The following is an 18,605-nucleotide window of genomic DNA, read 5'->3' as shown; positions in this document are numbered from 1 at the left end:
ATTCCCTACCAGCCCAGAATGAAGTTGACATTATGTTGCCTTATCATCAAAGGTGGCTTATTGTTGGGAAGTCATTAAAATGGAAATGAGTGTGATGTTGGGATGTTAATTGCAGTGGGAAGGGATGAGTTATGTATTTAATGCAGCATTTTAAAAGCCAATGAGCCTCCTATCTGCTAAATAGAGTAATTAATGCTATATATTACTTATGTTTGTCCAATTGAAGGAATGAAACTGCGAGATGACTTGCTGTTTATCTGTAACGCCACGGCGCTGGTTTGCAAACTTCATTATTACTCTTCTCTCTGTAGTATTTTCATAATCCCCCTTTGCATTGCATCTGTGCCTTTCTTCCACTGCACCACATTTGGAAAGACACGCTGTGCCGTTTTCATTCTTCAGCAGACTTGTCAAATCGAAACTTGATTGTCATGGGTTTAGTTCGGAATGAGTTTAATTTTTGCTTCTTTTTTAGGAAAACAGAAGGTTTTTCTTGTTTTTTTATTTGCTGCGTATTGTTGAGCTGTTCATTTACGATGTAATACCCCAAAACGCAGAATTAGCATCTGTAAATAAAAGTGCATCTAAAGAGTGACTGCGTGTTCATTCCTTCAGTGAAATGGTCGTCGTGGGTCAGCAGTGAGGATGGACACATGTTGTTTCAGTCGTCTCTCGGCGAGCACTGCTGTGATGATGGGCTTAATGAAGCAGTTAACAGTGCGAATACGATCCCTGTGTGTCTGCTCAACACCAGCATCCTGCAGTGTCAACACAGCTCCGCTTGTTATTTTTTCTTTTCTCTTTTAATCGACGCACACACATTTACCTTGCCCCCTACTGTGCTGCGGCTCACTGATATTAATGTTTATGTTAATTAGATCACACCAACAAAGGATTACATTCTCAGACAGGGGTTATTGTACGTCTGTAGCCACTAGCTTATTTGGCGCCCGTGAATGCAATTTAGAGCCGATGCAATTGTGTGAATGCATTGTAATTGCATGAGGAAATAACAAGATGAATATACAAATTTTATGTGCGTGGAAGGTGGAGCGATTTGCTTTTGCACTATTTTGCTTGTATTTTTTCAGGAGTTTTTGTCTTGCATGGAGTCGCACCGACAAAGGGGCAATAGCATGTTTGAGTATATGAGGACAAGCCACTTGCAGGTTTGAAGAAAATACTTTTGAGAATGTATTTTGAGAGCAAATTTATTTGTATTTGCCATCCCTGAGGTCTTGTCTTTTTGCTGCGGCCTAGTTACAAGCCAGTGAGTGCGATCGGGTCAACTCCCAATGGCTGCTCGTGGAGACAGAGCTGTTGAGGGAGAGAGCCGTGTTTGGGCCGAGTCCGGGCGTGCTGCTCACACGCGACTGGGTGCAAGACGCTGCCGAAGGACCCAACCGCACTCGACTACGCATCCGCAGAAAGGAACCGAGACGATCCAGACGGGTACAGTAATAACTGGAAAAGGCAATCTCTGCAAATGTCCCACGGGGATGCTTTGGATTCATAGCTGTTTATCTGCGGTGTCCGCCATAGAGATTTTTTTTATGAGCAGAAAACAGGTTACAATTGAATTTAGAACGTGTTTTTTTTTTTTGACCTTTGCATTTTTGTCAAAGGTTTGATGAAAGTGAATTTGCAAGCCATAGGTAGAGAATTGTTCTCTCTGAGAGTGCATAAGAAAATCAAGATAATAAGTGGAGCATTGTGGTTTTTAGTGTAGCAGTTGCACCAAGTCAAACATTAGCAAAATAGCCTCTTTTACACAAATATCCCACAAAATTGAGACATTGGATACATAACAGATGATTGATCATTTGTTCAAAACTGCATTTTACAACTCTACTGAGCATTCACACAGCAACAAGGCATGCCACGATCAGATAATTGGATGACATCATCGCCGGCATCTGGTGTGCTCTAGAAAATACTAATTGGATAGCAGCAATTTCTTTGATCACAAAAGTGCAAGAGAAGTGTGAAATGGCATTCCATGACACATAGATGCCGTCAGTAGGATTTGCATAAAAGAGCGATATATATATATATAAATAAATAAATAAATAAATAAATAAATAAAAACTAATATAATGAGATGCTATTTATGAAGGTGCTAGGAGCTCTGTCTCTGGGTGAGAGGAAGATCACATCTGCAGAAAGCAACAGAACAGAAGCTAACACAGGTAAAACAAACACAAAATAAAACCGAAACTTAATTCTGACACATTAAGATTTTTTTTATTTTTTTATTACTATGTGCAAAAGTCATGCTTTCCCTTTTGTACCAGAACCAAAGATTCAATGCGAAATTGCCACCAAGGCTCAAGAGGAAGACGAGGATGGAGGACAGGCTTGTGATCAGCTGACCTTCTTTCCTGTTTTGAATGAAGCACCTTCTGCCTTTGAACACCACGCGAAACCCTTCACCTCCGAGCCCTGTTCCCACTCGAAAACCTGTGCTGACATTCGCATCATCCTGCAGGAGCTGTATCGTGCAGAGGAGGTACCGTGGTCGTAAGATGGCCAAGTTCACGCACTATCATAATAATTATCAGGAGTAGTCTGAGGGACTCCAACAGCTCAATGCTGCTATCAGGATTTCATTTTTCCTCATTAGCGTAAGGCCCAGCTCAGCTCTTTTCATTCTTGCACTGAGTTAGACGGCACATGTTGACAGGGATTCTCTTTGCTCCGGCAACCAGCCGTGCCTTTTAATGTTTCTGACAGATGTATTAATAAAAACAGTAGGAGGTGATGCAAGCTGTCTTACATCTGCTTAGTAAGTGTGTGATCTGCGTAGTTGTCTCGCAGTGCTTCAAGTGTGTGAGTCCTGCTGAGAATCCTGTCAAATGAACACAGTCATTAGCTTTGAGAAATGCACCCGCACACACAGATGCCGATTAACACACAGCGCGGACAGTAACACACAAAAGCGGACCCATGCATAATTAGCTTTCCGGCGCCGATAGTGTGATTATGACAGTAATGTGTGTGGGGAGAAATCAATGGTCTGACATTAGGCTCTGTCAATAAAGTCCTTTTCTCTCCTTCCAATCAGTCGCTAAATCTCTCTAATGCATATCTGTCCCCTGCACAATACGCAGATAAGGACACAAGTTTATTGTTATGTATTTAGTCGTTGATGATAATTCCTGAAATCTAGTCATTGTTAGGGCAAATCGTGCGGATTGCAGCTTGTGTTCGCTAATGGAAATTGCCATTTAATCTAACCGTGGGTAAAAATGAGGTCCTATGTCGCCGAGTCCCACTTTGACTCTTAAGGCTTTCGCGTGACACTATTCATCATAGCACGCACGTTTGTGTGCATTCAGACAAGAGGTTCTGATCATTTAGCAGGTTGCCTATTGTGTATGTGACAGTGATTAATTCCCCTAATAATGGCCAGGCAAGACCTCCTCCTCCTTCACAAGTGTGACTCTTAGGTCTGGGGGGGTAGGGAGTGTGATTTGATTAGTATAAATTGTGAGGGGCCTGCAGCTATGCTGGGGCCCCATATGGTTTTGGGGCTCTGTGTCCCAGAGGGGCCAACACAGGGGGGCAGCCAGGTGTGCACACTCACTGTGAAATGAAGGGAGAGACAATAGAATTACACACATTAACACCATGCAGTTAGCATTAGCTCCAACCAGCCCTGAAAGCAGCATGTGGGTCCTTCTGGTGTTGAATAAAAATGCTAGAAAAGGGGCCAGGCCTTCTACTCCCCATCCATCAGCTCCTATAATGAAGTGTTCAATGGTGTCTTTTTAATAATGATTCAAATATGTGATTAAAATGATCAATCAATGTGCACGTCACAAAGTGCGCCAATGAATTTCTTGCTTAGGTGGAAGCCAAAATGTGTGTCGTGATGGTAAGCGGCCTGCGTGTGACTGAGGGGGTGCTGCTCTTTGCCAAAGAATGTCTGCTCTTGTGCGAAGGATTCACACTGACTCCGTCGGGAGACGTTTGCTGCACGGAGCACCACCCCAGCAGGTACGGCTGTGTGTTTTGTACATTTGAATTCCTTATTCAGTCTGAAAATTCTTTCTCCAGCGTGAGGGATTCCTTCATCTCCGGCATGCTCAGCAAGGAGTCAACGTCAAGCTGCAGGCGCTGGCTCTACGAGGACATCAAGGAGGCCCGGTTTATGCGGTTCTTGTTAGAGGTTAAACATCCCACACTGATTACAAGAGAAATGAATACATTTTATTTTATTTATATATTGATACATCCTTCTTGAAATTAAAAAGGATTATCCATCATTTCGTTCAGAACTCTTGATAAGATTTAGGATTTAGAACAACCTCCTACAAACTTAAGTCCTGTTTCCACTGCATGGTACCCACTTAGATTAGTACTGCACTACCTGCTATTGAACACGCTCACTATACCACATATGATAAAAACAAGAAAATCTCACTTGCAGTGCATTATTTATTGATAAGAATTTGTATCCCTTTTCTGTGGCTTGGTCAAGTCATGAAAACGGGCAAAGCCACATTATGTTGTGCCTGTGTACATTTCAATTAAATCATTTTCAGAGACGGAAAACACAAACCACGGACCAAAAATATACCGAACCATGGCCCAAAAAAAGGAGGCACAGACCAAAATGTGGGTTGGTGACCTGAACCGACCCACCACTCCGATGTAACTTGATTTTACAGTAAAGGACAAAATGCCAAACAAACTGCTTGCCTTTTGTGTAAACAGGAGGCAGATTTAATGACATGCAAAATAAAACGTCAACACCTTTTGCTTGTTTCCTAGGAATACAACACATTTGTTTTTTGGGTCAGCTGAAACTTTAGTAAACACAACTTCAGATGTTGAGATTAGATGAAACATTTAACATGCATTTAGTGTCAATTCTATTTGCCATCTTGACATGAAATGCCTTTAAAATTAGTACCTGGTAAAGTTACACTAAGGTAAATCACGGTCCTCCTCCGTAGGACAACGCCATTGAGGTCTTCATGAAAAATGGCCACTCAGCCTTCTTGGTGTTCATAAATAAAGACCATGTCTCTGCGTACAAAAGGTAAAAAGACCTCTCTGAGTGATGCACGTGAAATTGATCGACAACGGTTGTTACCTTGATCTAAAAATCTGTCTTGCAGGTTGTGCAAGGTGGTCACATCCTTAAAAGGCAGAGGTGTAGCCGACATCATTGCAAATGCCAGGTAGTCAAACAGCAACGCATGGACACTGCAAATGCTTTCATACTTCGTCAAAACATGTCAAATATTGCTTTCGAAAGACTGATAGTGTTCTATCTTCTTAACTCTCCACACGTCCTGATTGACCGCAGCCACCGAGTTGGGTGTTAAAAGTCCCGAAAAGGACATTTTGTCCTCAAAGTTCTCTCTCGCACAATCCCCTCTCAAATGTCTTCCTCCCGGGTCTTTGCATATTTTCAGGCACACACTACATAGTCTGCTTTCATGGACGAGGTACACACCGTCCTCTTCGTCTAGCTTTTCAGTTTCCATCCCCTCACCGGCCTCCTTCAACAAGGGGTTTCGTTTTATGTTCACTTTAGTCAGATTGCATAGAGCTTTCACCATGTCTGGGAGTGTGGTGAAGAGGTTGTCAAACAAGCCTAACTCTTGGAGGTTCTCCAGAGGGACATTAGTAGGAAGCAGGGCATCCAGCTTGTTCAAGCCCAGATTGAGACTCGTCAGGTTTCTAAGTGAGGCCAGCGTAGCGGGCAAACCTGACGAGGTGAGACGATTGTTACAGAGGTTGAGATAGGTCAGGCCCACCAATTTACCGATGGACTCGGGCACAGATTCCAGCTTGTTGCTGTGCAGGTCCAGCCACCTGAGCGATGACAACTTCCCGATGCTCTCTGGGATTTTTTGTATGTGGTTGCGGCTAAGATCCAACTCATCCATATTAGTCAGTTTGAGGATACACTGCGGGAAAATGGTTATGCCCATGTTGCTAAGTGTCAGTCGGCGCCACCCGTCGGGTTTCATTCGTATGGCCTTTTTGGCATCCTTGAGTGTCACCTTTGTCCCTGTGTTTCCTTTCCTTTTGGTCATGGTGCTGTGACACACACAGGGAATAACCACATGATTTATCTAACATTTTCAAGCTTATATCAACATTTATAGTAAATACATTTGCAGTGTGTGCCATTGCGCACAGTTTATGTGGTTTATTCGCACAGTAAAAAAGGCTCATATATAACCAGGGGCAATAGGAAAAGCATTCTCTCTGAGGAATTAAAAGCTTGTATGCACGTGCGTGGGTGTGTGTGTGTGTGTGTGTGTGTGTGTGCCCAGCAGTGTTATGTTTGAACGAGTGCGCGCTCACCCGGTGTTGCCCATGGGGGTATTTAAGAGCATGACTCTCTAATTAAGGCTAATGCAGAGGAATAATCGCAGAGAGGCGACACTGGGTAATGCAGCAAAAACAAATGAGAGCTGACGCTCCATCACTGAATGTGTTGTTTGGCCAGGAAAGAAAGTGTGTGATTATTTGGGGTGCTTAGGGCATGTACATGTAATGGCATACACGATTTCACTGTACTAAAGTGGATGTACATGAATGAAGAGTCAAATCAGGACTTTGATAAATGATAGTTATGGGATATTTGGAGTTTGATGAAGGCTCGGCCCCCCCCCCCGATTTAAGAGAGCAAGGTACGCGCATGTTTGTGTCTGTGTTACACCCCAAGGCCCTCTCTCGCCTCATTCATCATCCTCAGGATGAGAGGGGCTATCCACTGGCGCTTGTTCTATTATAACCTCCTATAGAAAACTATTGCATGAAATTATTGCCTGCAATTAGATAACACATACTGGGCCAAAGTCAATGATTGATTTAGTGTGGGCTTACAAAATAATTTGTTCAGGGTTTATTGGATGAAGTGAGGACTTAGAAATTGATCTGTTCTATTTTAATTGACTATTATCAACATAAATGAATCAATTTACTCACCATAGTCTTATATTCCCAATTCTGACTTGACCAAGTGGTGATAGTCTTCCGTTTTAAAAACCTACCAACAGCCTCAGACCCTGTGCAAAAAAAATGAAACGCAGGTTAGGCCGTTGCAACAAACTAGTGGTCAGGTTTTAGACGATGCACTAAAGTAATACCTGGAAATTGTAATCCTCAAAGTTGAGAGGAAATCTCGGGAATGCAATGTTTCCTTTCCTGCACACGGAAAATGCAAGTTTCCTCTTGTTTGGCATGGTTACTTAGCAACGCGAGTTTCTTGGCAGCAGGAGTGTATTGTCACGTTACTGGCCCACAGAGGGGGGAGCAGATTTCAGGAGCAAATGAATGCTCTCCTAATTTAAATTAAACAACTTGGATAGATAGTGTTGTGCGAGTAAATTACTTTATGAAATGTTCATTACATTCTAACATAGATATGTATGCTCTCGTAGATTAACTATCAGTGTGGAAGTAATAGAAACAATTAAACACTTTCAGTGATCACTTAGTTATATATAGTCTTTAACTAGAAGCCTAGTATAACACTAAGCAATTAAATGTAACCTATCCTGGAATATAAATGTCACTGCATCGGAATACTGATTTGTAGCGCCTTGCAGTAACCACGTTTAGTTTTTCGTTTGAAGTTGCTTTTCGGAAGCGAAAGAATGACGACTGTCAATCACGTAACCCGCCCACCCATCGATAGCTTTTGCCTTGTTTCTTCTTCTCTGGCCTTCGCTTGGAATTCATGGCAGCAGCTTGGTTAAAAAACAAAATACACCCGGTTTTATATGTCACGACATTTTCTGGTTACATCCAAACACGTTGGAATGGTGCCGTTATGGAAGTATATTTCCGGAATGTTCCAAGTACGGTAATTCCTATCCATATATTACTCTTGACGTCATCAAACTGTGTCGTCCCCGAAAACGATGACGCCACAACAACGTGACAGACGCTGCTGATAGCTACATCGGCGCTATACTTGAAGCTGATGTGTCAACGGACTGTTTACTGTTAGCATCAGAATAAATTCCGAGTTCACAACCTAAAACCAATTAATAGATTTCTTACAACTTTTATATTTCGTATTTACTGGACGAGTCAACAGCAAATCGTAAAGGGTTGCACACACAACTCTACATTCGTCCAACGATTGACGCCATGCTTGAGATGCATGGCCGCTTTCTGACGCGTAACGACATAACAAATTTAAAGAGCACGAACTTAAGTCAAAGATGTTTTTTGTTTGGATGTATTCATCACTTTGCCACTGTTATTGTTAAAATTATCAATAGCTTTAATCCAGGTTTATTTGTTAAAACTATTGTTGGAAGTCATATATGGGGACTTTCTAAAGCATTTGTTTGAAAGAAAAGCTCATGCTTCTTCCACCAGCCATTTGAGAACTTAACTTGAATGTATTTTCAATTAAATTCATTCAGATAAAAGTTTAATATTAGTTAATGGAAAAACAGTGTGCAGTGATCACATTTTTGCAACATAATATCATACAAAATGTATTGTTCCAGTCAACTAAACTTTCTTGATATGGTGAAAAATTTAATTTGAAGAACTTCATTGACACATTGCAACTTAAGTTAAATCAAGTCACCATTCTTTTACCAATAAGAGGGTCATCAACAAATACTTGGTAGATAGGGCTGAAAGAAAAATGATAAAAACCCTGGACAGTTAAAAAAAAACACAACCTTGTCAGGTTGGTTAACTTGAGTAACCTTTGACAGTCAGGGTAAAAAAAGAAATGTAAAAAAAATTGGTAATAAAATAACTACAAATCTCACTGTTGTGAATATTAAAAGTACCGCTGCTGCAAAATTGGAGGGGAAGTGAATTCTCCCACAGGAGAAAGAGAGAAATGGGTTAGTCATAAACAGGATAAGACTGAACAGATGGAGCGATTAACTTCACGTATAATGGGAAACGTACTGCTGTGGTTTACTTGGGGAAAAAAAAGCCCAAATCACACAAGTGTGGTGGGTCACTTCTGCTTTGTTACGATTCATCACCAGTTGCTTGGCAACAAGTATAACAAAAATGTAAGAAATGTTTTGCCTCTGGTGTTCATACACGCTACTTGTTCTCTTGTGCATCATCAGAAAGACCCCCGTGGTTGAGAAGACAACCCTTGTTAAATGGCAGGTATGACTCAGATGGTAATCTGTTGTGTTTTTTTTATCCACTCCAAAGACTTGTTTGTGTACCAAATCACTGCATAGGCAGCATCTGTATTGTCAGAAAACCTGACTCATAAGCTAAAATAGTCAATTAAAATGGGGGAAATAATCATAATTAGGATGTAATGTTGCTCATAATCTTTCAAACAGGAAGTATAATTACTGTGTTCATACAATCAACACTAAGTAGAGAGCAATGTTGTTTTCCATACATGTCAGTTTTATTTCTTTATCTTTATTAATGTTTATCTGTTCGTCCTCTGTGTACATTTTATTCCTACAGAAAGGGGAGATCAGCAACTTTGAGTACTTGATGCATTTAAATACTCTTGCTGGGAGAACATACAATGACCTCATGCAGTATCCCGTGTTCCCCTGGGTTCTTGCTGACTACACGTCTGAGGTACAACAGTTTCTCATTTAGGCCAGTGATTCTCAAAGATTTTACACCATGTACCACCGGAAAAATTAATTTGCTCTCCCAGTTTCACCATAAAGACCAACAACTCAATTGAACGTATTTGTTAGACACTAGCAATTTGACTAAAGTCATGAAAATATAAACCGTATCATGCACAGTTTGAACATTTTATTCAGTAATTCTTTCACGCACCACTGGAGGGCGCCTGCATACTACTCATGGCATCCGTACCACACTTTGTGAATTACCGAATTCTCGACCATACTAGGGACCAGTTCTCTTTTTTTATTGAAAAATAAAATGCAGAGAGTGAAGGGATGTTTATTGTTATACACGATGAACATCGGTGGGTCACCATTTTGTTCCACGACAGTTAATATTTATTTTTCCAATTGCATGGCTGCATTCTTGTGTTTTTTATGCCAAGTACAAACTGTATGTCCCAGACACTGGACCTCTCAGATCCAACGACATTCCGAGATCTGTCAAAGCCAATGGGTGCTCAGACGGAGAAAAGAAAGCAGATGTTCATCCAGCGATATGAAGAAGTGGAGTACAGTGAGAGTGAAGGTATCCTTTCATCTTCTTATTTTCCTTTTTTTTTCTTACATTTGTGACATATTACACCTTGTATTCACCCTGCCCTGTGTTCTTTTTCACTTTGTTTAGGAGGTTTGTCAGCACGATGCCACTACTGTACCCACTATTCGTCAGCCATCATTGTGGCCTCTTTCCTTGTTCGCATGGAGCCTTTTTCTCATACCTTTCAGACACTGCAGGTATAATTCAATATATGTTGTGAGCACAAGCAATCCGTCAATCCTTTGTGAAAATTATGGAATTTGATCATTTTCATTTTTGATTCAATGAGTTGTTCATCATCCAATAAATTAATAAACGTCATAATTTAGAAAAATGTGAAGAAAAAAAAAAAAGGCTCTGAAATTGAAACAAGGTTCTACACCACAAATGTTTGGTCCAGTTATGGACAGGGTCTTTATTAGTGATTAGATTCATTACAATTCAAATAAGGCAGCTGTAATGAATATAAATTTCGATGAAATAAATTTAGAAAATATTAGTCAGCTGCTGATTTGTCAGTACGAAGACGCTGGCGCAGCTCACACGTGCATGGTCATTTCCATTAAAAAAAAATGCATTTTGAGAAGTGAAATAAAGAAACTGTTCAGATGTTTGTGCAGCATTTGTTCTTGGTTGTTTTTTTTTTTCTCTCTCTTTTTGAAAACAAATGATGGTGGGATTCCAATATATATGCAAATAATTGCAGGAGGCATCTAAAAGCAGCCCATAAAGATAGCCATTGATGTTGCAAATTTCCAATTGATTATAATGAAAAGGCATGCATATTTGATCGTCAGAATAAAGCAATAAAGATGTTAGTCTGGTGAATTACGCTGCCTTTTTGTCTACGGAGGCGAACAACAGTCGTGTTGTAATATCCATAACTGGATTTACATCTCTAACCAAGTTTATCAATATATAAGCTATTTTCATTCATTTCAATAATTGTTTTATTCTAAATTACATTCCCTCTCATGAGATTTTCATCACAGATTAAAGGAATTTATAGAAGCATGAAAAACCTCCTTTGTATGCCGTGAGGTTCTCTTCTCTGACTACTGAATTAAGAGAACATGACATGAAATGTTCACTTTATCTGTCTTCTCTTTTCACAGGGAGGGTTTGATATTCCCGAGCGGATGTTTTATAGTGTAAACAAGGAGTGGGAGTCGGCCTCCCGAGATAACATGAGTGACATCAGAGAGCTGATTCCGGAGTTTTACTACCTGCCAGACTTTCTGCTCAACTCCAACCACATGCCGCTGGGTCTGCCTCCAAAATACTTTCCTTTTATACTTATTCAAATGTCACTGCACATATCTTGCCTTATAATGGACTGGTGACTCGTCCGGGGTGTGGGGAACCTTTGGCCCAGGTCAGCTGGGATTGGCTTCCAGGACCATGAACAGGATAAGATGAGAATGTAGAATTACTTTGTGCCACAACCACGGTTTTTTTTTTTGTATTATCCTTTGCTCATCTATGTTTGCATCCATCCATTTTCTAAAGTTTATCATGTTCAGGGTCTTAAGTGTGCTGGAGTTATACCCGTCTGACTTTGGGCAAAATGACTTGTACTGGTCCCTCTTTACTTTTCTCATTGGCAACAAATCTTTCCAGACTAGATCAGCAAATATCGCGTTGGTCTCATCCAAAAGTACAACATGTAATATGTGTCTTATTACACATTGTGCATACTCTCGTTGAACATTTGCACAACATGTTAGAATTCGATATCATGGCACTAATATTGTTGATTATCTATCGTCCTCTGCACCGTCTTTAGGCTGCATGGTGGACGGAACCGCTCTGGGAGATGTGGAGCTGCCGGTATGGGCCAAAGATGACCCTCAGGAGTTCATTAGAATCCAGCGTGAGGTCAGTCACCTCATCCCATCACTTTCAGACACTACTACTTAATTACATTACGATGAGTTTTCCTGCGAGACCTATTGCTGTTCAGAATTAAACACACAACATGCAGTTTTAAAAATATGAATCCATGACGCTGTTTGTTTTAAATATGCCCTGGGTTTTCTCAAAATTTTCATTTGTTCCAGCTACTTTTCTTCCTTTTCAATAAATTCAACACAACACACGGCCTTTCTTTTTCCCACAATGCATCACGTCTGCAGGCTTTCCTCCACTTTCTCAGCTTTCTCTGTTTTGCTCTTGATCCTCCCTTCTTCCATCCATCCATCCTGGGGGTATCTTCCCTGTTATCATGGCCGAATCTACTGAACTATGCTTATAAAATTAGTAACTTTTGAAGGTTGTTTTTCTTCCATCCACAAATTAGATTACGACAATATATCGTCATTATGAGTTTTTTCCCCCTCTGTTACTCCAGGGTGGGATTATTAAGAATATTGGCCAGCATGCTGCAGGTCCTTATGTCCTCTTTTTCTTTATTAACTCTTCAAAAACATTCTATGGCTAATTGTGTACAAATCTTTCTTTAATGCCAACATGGTGGGAGGCTTATAACTAACTACGCAGCATCTGATTTTTAAATGGACTTTAAAAAAATTGCAGTGTTTTTTTTTTTTTTTTACTGCTTGTGCATTCTAATACAAGTGGTGCTCTAATTTCGTATTAAGTTTGACGGATGACTTTGGCCTCACTGTTATTACGACGCTGCGCATGCCCGTGCAACAATAACAATAATAATGTTGTTTCTAACAGGCTTTGGAAAGTGACTACGTGAGTTCACACCTCCACTTGTGGATCGACTTGATTTTTGGCTACCGACAACAAGGCCCAGCTGCTGTCGAAAGTGTCAACACCTTCCATCCTTACTTTTATGCTCCGAGAGGCCGTGGAGATGCGAAGGATCCGCTCATTAAGAGCACAATTTTGGGATATGTCAGCAACTTTGGCCAGATTCCCAAACAGGTAAAAAATTGAAACATATTGGTCAGCCAATTTCTTTCTCTTTAAATGAAAACAACCCCTTGTGTCCTTGCCTTAGCTCTTCACTAAACCCCATCCAAAAAAAGAAGGGCCATCGCCACCTCATCCAGCGCCGTTTTTCTTCAGTCTCGACAAACTCAAGACAACTGCCCAACCATTTAGAGGTAACTTGAAGCAGGGGTGCGCAAAATTTGGCCGGTGGGCCACATTTGCCTGCCCCCTTCTTTAATCTGGACATTGAGCATTAGCAAGAGACCTTTAATATTTGTTGCATTTGTTTTGGCCTAAAATTGTATAATTTAAATGTAATTATTGATTATTTCTTTTTATTCATTGAATTAAATGCTTGGTTAATTTATTTACTGTAAATAAAGCAATACAAAATATTAGTGAAATAAAAACAAGGATTCATTAAATTACTTTTTATTAAACAGTTCATTAAGTAATTATAATGTATTCATTAAAATAATTTCTGACCATCTGAAAAATCAAATAAAATCAAAGACCCTTCACACAAAATATTTTGACCATCCTTAAGAAACCCTTAGTATTGTTTTGACTTCTGTTCTAATTCAAGGTTTGCAATGGCCCTGTCGGAGTACAGATGTAAATCCAATTGAAAATCTAAGATCTATAATCTTTTTTTTTTTTTTTACGTGGGCGCTGTGACATTCCATATCCACTGTAAAGACAAGAGTGACTCCAATTTTGAGTATAGTTCCAATCCAGAAAATAGCATGCAATTATTGTCATCTCCCCTTTATTTTATCTCACACCATTTGACGCCAATTATTGTACACAAGATGTGTCGCGCTCTCCAGGGGATCATTGCAACAGTGCGAGAGCATCCATATTTTAATTTACACGATGGACGGGGTGGAAAGCGCTATCTGTGAACGACGATATGGAGATGACTCTTTTGCTGAGCTCTACTTAATAATCTGAATATCCCTACAGGCCCACTGAGGGAGAGGAGATGAATCTGCAAATGCTCAGGGAGAGATTCCTGCATATTACATTTCATATTAAATCTTAGAGTGTCTGATCTGATCAATAAGCAGATAGAGATGAATAGGAGGAGGAATGCCGGGACTTGGCTTCTTTCTGGGGATTTTGCGTGCAGAGCTGGTGACGGGATGTAATGATTTGTGCCTGTACGGCTAGGTCAATTACAGGAACAATTACAGCCCCTTGCACACTGTGTGTGCGCAGTTTCACACGTACAAACATGCAACTTTTGAAGCCGACGACATACATAAACTGCATAAACTGACTCAGGATGGTTAAATTAGATTTTTGTTGTAGTTAGCTCCCATTTATTGGTCTTAATTTGTTAAGTAATTTAATAGATAAGCATGATTTAAGTAACAGGATTGAGACGTTTTTTGTAGTAATTTGTTGCTTCACTCACATTCACACAGCATTCTGATATTTCTTCAGAACTGCCGAGAGGTCCGGTGGGTCAAATAGTGTGTCTGGAAAAAGAGGTGGTGATCCTGGAGAGTAACCGACTCCTCCTGTCTCCTTCATTGAGCTGCTCCTTCAATTGGGGTTTCCCTGACAACAGCTGCACCTTTGGAAACTATACCACTGAAAAGGTCATTTGGGATTTGCTTTAGTGCATGAGTGAAAGGAAAAGGAAACGACAGAAGATCCAATGCTGGGACAGATTTTATGACCTTTGGTTAATATAATATGAAATCCTCAAGAAGTGTCCTGTGTCATGATGTCCTTGTTTTTGTGTCCATCTCAAGACATTTGCCGTGTGTGAGAGTTTATGTGCCTGGGGGCCAACAATGTGTGCCCTCTCTCCCAACCCAACGACCGTCATCACTGCAGGTTGCAGTGCCGTGGTGTGTGTGTGGGATGTGGTGATCAACAAGGACAAAGTCACCCACATGAAACTCAGACAGGTGAGTCTGGCTGCATTTTTTTAATATGCATCAACTTTCTTGTTGTCTCTCTAAATTTCCCCAGAATATTTTTTTTAAATATATTTTCATCTGCTATTGAAAGCCAACATTATAAAACTTTCCCTTTTTAAAATACAGGGAGTTTAAAAATAAGCAAAACTTAACATTTGTAATCTGAATGTGACTAACTACATGTCTAAGGTGAACAAAATTAAATGGGCTTTGTGTTAAAAAAATAAAAGCTTTACTTTTATTCAATATGTGCACCATTTGAGACATTTTCCGGCCTCTTTTAATTTTCTTCTTAAATCTGCTTTCCAGTTGGTACATCTTTATTTAATATATATATATAATATATAATAATTTTTTGTACCCACAGCCGCTATACGGCCACACTGAAGTGGTAACATGCATGACAGCGTCTGAGGCCCATAGCTTGGTCGTGAGCGGTTCCGCTGATCTCACGTGCATCTTGTGGGATCTGGAGCAGCTCAGCTACATCACACAACTGGTGGGACATACTAGCAGCATTTGTGCAGTGGCTGTAAACGACCTCACAGTAAGTCTGACCTGATTATGTCTGGCTCAGCGCTGTCATGTCTTCATGTCCTTCACAGAATAAGGAAGGAAGACTGTTCTGTGTGTATTGTCATTTTTTGCGCGTGAACATATGTGCCCTGAAGGGCGTTAACGCTGCACTGCTCTGTCCAAGGGTGAGATTGCGTCATGTGCCGGGCCCGTGCTCTACCTGTGGACGATGAGGGGTCAAATGTTGGCCCGCACTGACACTTCCTGTGGGCCTTGTGCTGACATCCTTTGTGTGAGCTTCACACAGCGACATGAGTGGGATGCCAGGAATGTCGTGGCCACCGGCTGTGCAGATGGCATCATACGGGCGAGTATTAAAGTAGACAACAATAACACAACAACATTTAAAAATAACCTTTGAAATCATCTACTGTATTTTCCGGACTGTAAGCCGCTCCTTTTTTTCCTAGATTTTCAACCGTGCGGCTAATACACGGGTGCGGTTTTTCTGTGGATTTTTCTTTCACCACTAGGGGCGCTCTATAGTTCAGAAAATACGCTAAATAAAGCTAGAATTTTTTTTTTTTCTTGGGTCTGTTTTGTTTTAATGAACAAACTTGTTGCCATACAAAATCGTTCTGTACATGCAGTCAACAACTAATTTTATTTCAACATCGAAAACTGCGGCTTATCGCCCAGTGTGACTTGTATGTTTTTTTTTTTTTTGTTTTTTTTTTTTTAAATTTTTTTTAGGGGTTGCTGTGGTTTATATACAGGTGCGCCTTATAATATATATCTTCTTTTTTTTTTTAAACATAACATTCAAAGTGCCTTTCAGAGGACCTTAAGAAACTAAGTCATAATTGTCTTAATACAATAAAACAATGAAATATAACAGTCAGGTGCAAGTAAGAGGTTACTGTTTTGTTTCATACAGTGTACAACTGCATAGTGTTAGAATGCATGTCATTACTTTGCGATTAGCCTCGCAGGTTGCAGCCTGGTGTCCATCAAGGTAATAATAACAGCATATGGGTTGTGTGTGTTTAATATAAGCATAATGCTTCCTTGCTGCAATCATACCGCCAACTCTTAAATTAGGCCCTCGCTAGGGAATGGGTGCCAATGCCAACACATGCTCACAATTGGGATTATTACTTTATTATTACCTTGAGTTATGGAGAGTGCGCGTGCGTTTGCTATTATGTTGAATTATGTCTGATTTTGCGACTCGTTATGTGTCTTTCACCCAGATATGGAGGAGAGAGTACACCAGAACACAATTAACTGGCCCTCCAGAAGAGCCCGTGTCCCCAGGGCGAGACCAAACAGCGCTGACAGAGAGCGCCGGTAATGCCGCTCGCTTTTTACGATCCGATATAGATCTATTTATAACAGACACACGATGAAGGGAGTGGCCGAGTGGAAAACTGCAGCAAAAGTATTTTTACTTTTTAGTTTCACCTCTAATTAGATAAATCCTTAAGTGTGAGATTATTATTTTTTTTAAGCGCTCCTCTCCGAGCAAGCTGTGTGTTTTTTCAGATCCCTCGCTAGTGTTAGGGCTAGCAGGAAGGATGTTGTTCTCGAGTTATTAAACATAGAGGCAGTAAACACTGATGAGTGAATCTGCTGACGTTCGTGTGCGTGTATAATTTAGAAAGCAATAATACCCAGATCCAATTTGGCATACGTTGGTAGGTTACAGCCTCACTTCACCTCGCTTGAACATTGCGCTGGGCAAACTAAACCGAGACGACTCTTACCATTCATATTTAAGGAATTTTTCACACTTTGGCACCACTGAGAAATAATTTGAATACTAAAGGAGGCGTACATGCTGATCGTTAGCGTGACATGCTGCAATGATGTTTCCATAGCGAACGGGCCACAGCAGGTAAAACGTTGGAAGAGACGTCTGGTGTTGTGTCGGGAACTGAGCAGAAGTCAGGCTGCGTCGCCGCACCGCAGCAAAACGAATCCAGCTATCACGGCATTGGCCATGTCCAGGTATTGACAGAATAACACACACTGGAAACCGGAGGACTTAAGCGTGTTTCGCTGCATGCGTTACAAAAGTATCTTTGTGTAGGAGCCATGCGACCCTGTTGGCAGGTGATGCCTGGGGCCGGGTTTTCACTTGGACCTGCGAGTGAGCTCATGGGTGACTTCATTTATTGTTGGTGCCTCAAGACTTGAACTGAAGTGAACCTTACCTCGGATGTGAATATTTAGTACTGTACCCCTTTTTTTTTTTTTTTAATGTAAAGACTAACCTGCAAATTGAATTAAACATTTTTAGCTAATCATGACTATTTGCACTAATTCTTATTGTCTTCCAACAGATATTCAAGGACGTTTAAAAAAAGAGACCGACATAAATCATTTCAAAAACATCTCCGACCAATAACGTGACCCGTGTAATTCAAATGAATTATTTTTGAAGTCTTTGTGAGCGCAAGTAAGCATATGCAATGAGATCATGTGGTTGCACAAGTGTGCACACCCTCTCATAATTGGGTTGTGCCAGTCGCATTCAAGCGGTGTTGTACGTTTGCCAACATTTTTGAGCTGTGAACTCTGCAAAAATGTTTGCGATGTGTGATCCTTTCACCGCACTCATTTGCTTGTGAATATTCTTACTGGGTGAAAAACATTCTGAATAATGTGTTATTTATTCTTCTGGCTAGTGTGATTCTTATTTTTTTTTAGGTTGAAGCTGTGTGTGAGTATGTAGCACTTTTACACTACTTGACGAGCTTTTTTATTTTTTTTCCACTCCAATGTTACGTTTGGTACTGGCACAAAATGGAGAAAGGAAGTTGACTGCATGAACCCATTTCGACCTTTGTCATTTCCCCACATTTTTCTGTCGCGACAGCGGCGGGCCGGGTTTTGGAAAACTAGGACATCCTCGCTCAAAATGCTGCTCATTAAATGGGATCCTTTACCTGAAAGTTTAGTGGGGAAAAAAGGACGTAAGGCTTACTTTGTGTCATTTTTTTCTTGCACTTGCGATCTCCTCCGTCATGAAGGAGGAGGTCTCCGTCTTTAACCTTTGTGTGTGCAGCTAATTGTGCTAAGTGAAGT

The 18,605-nt window shown here is 40.6% G+C and overlaps 2 protein-coding genes across 2 annotated transcripts in view; one reads left to right on the top strand and one right to left on the bottom strand.

Moving 5' to 3' along the window:
- The window catches only part of wdfy4 (WDFY family member 4), a 38,226-nt gene extending 20,405 nt beyond the window's left edge, over nucleotides 1–17,821 (top strand). Inside the window, exons 43-65 of the mRNA XM_088304229.1 lie at nucleotides 1,092–1,169; nucleotides 1,261–1,452; nucleotides 2,117–2,189; nucleotides 2,295–2,509; nucleotides 3,851–3,999; nucleotides 4,060–4,171; nucleotides 4,962–5,047; nucleotides 5,127–5,189; nucleotides 9,081–9,123; nucleotides 9,442–9,561; nucleotides 10,026–10,149; nucleotides 10,249–10,358; nucleotides 11,277–11,427; nucleotides 11,948–12,039; nucleotides 12,847–13,056; nucleotides 13,133–13,238; nucleotides 14,515–14,672; nucleotides 14,829–14,987; nucleotides 15,367–15,546; nucleotides 15,700–15,882; nucleotides 16,769–16,865; nucleotides 17,396–17,525; nucleotides 17,608–17,821. Of these exons, the coding sequence (XP_088160355.1) occupies nucleotides 1,092–1,169; nucleotides 1,261–1,452; nucleotides 2,117–2,189; nucleotides 2,295–2,509; nucleotides 3,851–3,999; nucleotides 4,060–4,171; nucleotides 4,962–5,047; nucleotides 5,127–5,189; nucleotides 9,081–9,123; nucleotides 9,442–9,561; nucleotides 10,026–10,149; nucleotides 10,249–10,358; nucleotides 11,277–11,427; nucleotides 11,948–12,039; nucleotides 12,847–13,056; nucleotides 13,133–13,238; nucleotides 14,515–14,672; nucleotides 14,829–14,987; nucleotides 15,367–15,546; nucleotides 15,700–15,882; nucleotides 16,769–16,865; nucleotides 17,396–17,525; nucleotides 17,608–17,671 (2,895 nt within the window). The 3' untranslated portion in view covers nucleotides 17,672–17,821. The remainder of the gene's footprint in view (nucleotides 1–1,091; nucleotides 1,170–1,260; nucleotides 1,453–2,116; nucleotides 2,190–2,294; nucleotides 2,510–3,850; nucleotides 4,000–4,059; nucleotides 4,172–4,961; nucleotides 5,048–5,126; nucleotides 5,190–9,080; nucleotides 9,124–9,441; nucleotides 9,562–10,025; nucleotides 10,150–10,248; nucleotides 10,359–11,276; nucleotides 11,428–11,947; nucleotides 12,040–12,846; nucleotides 13,057–13,132; nucleotides 13,239–14,514; nucleotides 14,673–14,828; nucleotides 14,988–15,366; nucleotides 15,547–15,699; nucleotides 15,883–16,768; nucleotides 16,866–17,395; nucleotides 17,526–17,607) is intronic.
- On the bottom strand, nucleotides 4,335–7,798 carry lrrc18a (leucine rich repeat containing 18a). The gene is made up of 3 exons (XM_088304232.1): nucleotides 7,116–7,798; nucleotides 6,955–7,034; nucleotides 4,335–6,057 (listed from the first exon to the last, which is right to left on the bottom strand). The coding sequence occupies exon 3, from the start codon at nucleotides 6,051–6,053 to the stop codon at nucleotides 5,247–5,249; it is 807 nt and encodes a 268-aa protein (XP_088160358.1). The 5' UTR covers nucleotides 6,054–6,057; nucleotides 6,955–7,034; nucleotides 7,116–7,798; the 3' UTR covers nucleotides 4,335–5,246.
- Nucleotides 17,822–18,605: the final 784 nt, after the last annotated feature.

Source organism: Idiotropiscis lumnitzeri, chromosome 9, assembly GCF_059441095.1.
Source record: "Idiotropiscis lumnitzeri isolate Australia: NSW breed Sydney's pygmy pipehorse chromosome 9, RoL_Ilum_1.0, whole genome shotgun sequence".
Lineage (NCBI taxonomy): Eukaryota > Metazoa > Chordata > Actinopteri > Syngnathiformes > Syngnathidae > Idiotropiscis > Idiotropiscis lumnitzeri.
The sequence above is the reverse complement of the archived record's forward strand: the minus strand, read 5'-3'. Positions and strand labels throughout refer to the sequence as shown.

What these genes read in the sequence shown, in the direction of transcription:
- lrrc18a (XM_088304232.1), bottom strand. Translation starts at nt 6,053, where the DNA reads ATGACCAAAAGGAAAGGAAACACAGGGACAAAGGTGACACTCAAGGAT.